General features: G+C 38.6%; 1 protein-coding gene across 1 annotated transcript in view; it reads left to right on the plus strand.

Moving 5' to 3' along the window:
• The window catches only part of PPP1R3A (protein phosphatase 1 regulatory subunit 3A), a 27,379-nt gene extending 24,497 nt beyond the window's left edge, over positions 1-2,882 (plus strand). Inside the window, exon 4 of the mRNA XM_026081048.1 lies at positions 345-2,882. Coding sequence (XP_025936833.1) covers positions 345-2,882 — 2,538 coding nt within the window. The remainder of the gene's footprint in view (positions 1-344) is intronic.
• Positions 2,883-3,243: the final 361 nt, after the last annotated feature.

Genomic DNA, 3,243 nt, shown 5'->3' on the forward strand with positions numbered 1-3,243 from the left:
AAACCTAGAACCGAATGTGTAGAGAATGAATTAGCTTCCCTTTAAGGGAATATTCTCTTTAGATTTAATTTGTATAAAATGCACTAGCAGCTTATTGAACTCATGAATAAAGAGAGAAGATTCTGAATTCTACTTTATTTTCTGCTCTTTTCAGCACCACTGTAAAGCTCATTACCTATGTTAAAAAATACATACAATGTAAATTTTGCAAATGGTTTGGAACACGTTTCCATAAAAGCTTTGTTACTAAAAACAAAACTTCCCATACTGAAATCCTGCCTCATTCATTTGGCATATTTTTATAAAGTGCTTTTTGATCATTCTTTTCTATTCTATTGTTTCAGGTAAATCAGCACTTCACAGGAGCTAGAGGTACCTCTTCCAGAGATGAAAGGAATTTATACACAACAGAACCAGTTAATTTTCCAAATGAAACTGAAGGATTGGAGAGAAAGCTAACCTGTATCGAAACAAGCAGTGACTTTCTGAGGCACCCTGTGCCTATCAGTTCCTCATCTGAAAATACTTCACAAGAGATAGGAGAAAAATTAAATGATAACAGAAAGTATTCCATAAGAGATTATAACAGACAGTCATCAGGAAAGGAAGTTACTGCTGGGTCTGTAAACAGCACTGAGCGGTCTTTGGAATGTACTGGTGCCGGTGAAACCCTTTTATTGGCAAAATATTTTCCTGGAACAAAGCAGAATGAGGCTATCGATATCGTGACTACTGTCTCAAGCTGGCAAGGAGAGAGCTACATAGATATTTCAAAAAGTGAAACAGAAAGCACCTCAGGAAGTAAGATGATGGAGAGGTTATTCATCAGTGAGGATGCTGCTGATCCCTCAAAAGAGGCTTGTGAAATGAGTCTAGAAGCCGTTTCTTCAGAGCATGATGAATCAATGCAATTAAATACATGCATAACAGAAACACTGGATGGCAATGCTAATCCAGCTCCAGAGCACCAGGCACCACAAATGTCTCACCAAACTCTGGATTCATTGTTGTCAGATGCTGACAAAAATGAAGGAAAAATGAAGAAGATTGAAAGCAAAGTTCGGGTACATTTAAGAGGAGATTTATATGCAGACAATTTTGCACATTCTGATGTCTCAATAGATCCCACAAAAAGCCAATATACACACAAAAAAGTATTCAGTGAAATGTCAGAGAAGAACTATAACATTGATATAGAAAAAGAGAAGAAAGTCATCGAAGTAGCAGACTTAGCACTAATCGGAGAGGAGGAAGCACCCAAGCCTTTTAAGTCATGTAGAAAACGTGCTACTAAAACATTCAACGAAACATTTCTGTCAACTGAAGACAATAACCATGCACCCAGGCCTGCACAAGCAGATCCTCTGACTTCCTCTCTGGCTGATGAAAGAGCTGAAGACACTCGGGAACGCAGAGGATTCACAAGGTTAAAAGATAGACGAAAGTCAGACAACAAAAATCAAGGAAGAATGATAGAAAAGGAAAGTGAAGCAAACACAACAGAACAGATAAGGAAACAAACAGATAGTGAGGTTAGGTGGGATATGAGCAGTAATACAAGGTTTCTGAATATTGCTTCCACAAAAGAATTGTTTACCTGCCAAGAGACAGAGAGTTGTGAAAAGTCTTCTGTCTCTGAGCATGGTATTACAGAGAAAGCAGAGGCAGGTACAGCTTATATAATTAAAAGAACATCAGAAAGTGCTCCAGAAAAAATGTCTGCCAGTGAAAAAGCAGTAATTGCTAAGCTACCTCAAGAGACTGCACTAAGTGACAGGCCCACAGAGGAAAAGGAAACAGCGTTTGATACACATGAAGGGAGAAATGATGGTTCACATTATGCTCTTTGTCAACTCAACACAGTGGGTGTATTATATGACACTGAATTTGAAAAGGAATCAGTTTTAGATATTTATAATACACGCGTACATGAAACACTGCAAGGAGAAACGATGTCTGTATGCAATAGCAGGGAAAAACTTGCCAAAGCAGAACCAGACATTGGCAATATTCTACCTGTAGAGCAAGCAGTAAGGGCTTCTGCTGCAGCAAAGAAGGAAGCTTTGGGGCAGAGTTCATATTCAGAAGTATCTAAATGTCCCCTGAGTGCCCAGAAGCATCTATGCAGTGAGGAGGCAAAAGAGCTCAAGGAAGAAAGCTATGCTGGAACACTTGCCTATCTGTGTGCTAACACTGAAACAAAAATGCCATCTTCTGGTGCAAATGCTACGCCCATTTACCTTTATAATAGCTCTTCTGTGACAGCTTTTGTAGAGTCCACTGAGGCAGGAGAGCAGCCATACAGAGGCTTTGAATTCACAGTCGTTGACAAGGTTGCTGCTGAGTCAGGATATGATTCAAGTCTACCAAATGAAATGACATATATTAATAAAAACCTCTCTCCTGAAGCTGAAAGAAAAGAAGTTCCTTCCAGTTCAGACACAGTGATCTCTCGAGAAGGAAGAGGAAGGAATATAGGTCAATGTTTCCATCAAGCAGAGTTCAAACGAGAAAATTCATCAAGGCCAGAGGTTTTAATTAGTGAACCTACTGAAGAAGTTGAAGGGACAGGCTCTGAATCTGACAGTTTGATAACTGAGGGGAATACGCTGAACTGGCTTGATGACTCAGAGGATGAAAACCAGCACATTTCTGATTCTGCAGATATTTCTTACCAGAAGAGTGAAGCCCATGAACTACCTAGTGAGTCTCCAGCTTTAAAACATATTGGTTACAAAATCTGTTATTTCTTTTTCTTTCTTGTATTTGCTGCAACACTCTACCACTATGATTTAATGGTTTGTCTTGTACTCTACCTGTTCTCCCTGTATTGGTTATACTGGGAAGGGGGAAGAAGCAAGGAGGCTGTCAAGAAGGAATAACACTGATCGTCAGCTGTGCTTAAGATCCATTGCCAATAGTCTCCAACCCCTCCAAAGCATTTTCACTGTTAAAGGGCTTTTTCATTGTTAGAACCAAAGCAAGTTTTCCATTGAAGCATCTTTTTAAAAAGATTACATATGAAACTTGAGCTTTCATATGAGTAATTATTCTATATAGGACCATTATGTTTGGATCATTAAATACCTATATGAATATGAGATCTGAAGCACATCAAGTTAAAATGAAGTACAGCTGTTGCTCCTTAGCAGACTATGAAGATGCAATGCTTCATATCTCTTTAGCACTTAAAAACATCATTTTCCTGCATTAATTTCTTTTTCAGTAAAGCTTCATATTTTT

The sequence above is a fragment of the Apteryx rowi genome, unplaced genomic scaffold (genome assembly GCF_003343035.1).
Source record: "Apteryx rowi isolate R43461 unplaced genomic scaffold, aptRow1 scaffold_535, whole genome shotgun sequence".
In the NCBI taxonomy this organism is placed as follows: Eukaryota; Metazoa; Chordata; class Aves; order Apterygiformes; family Apterygidae; genus Apteryx; species Apteryx rowi.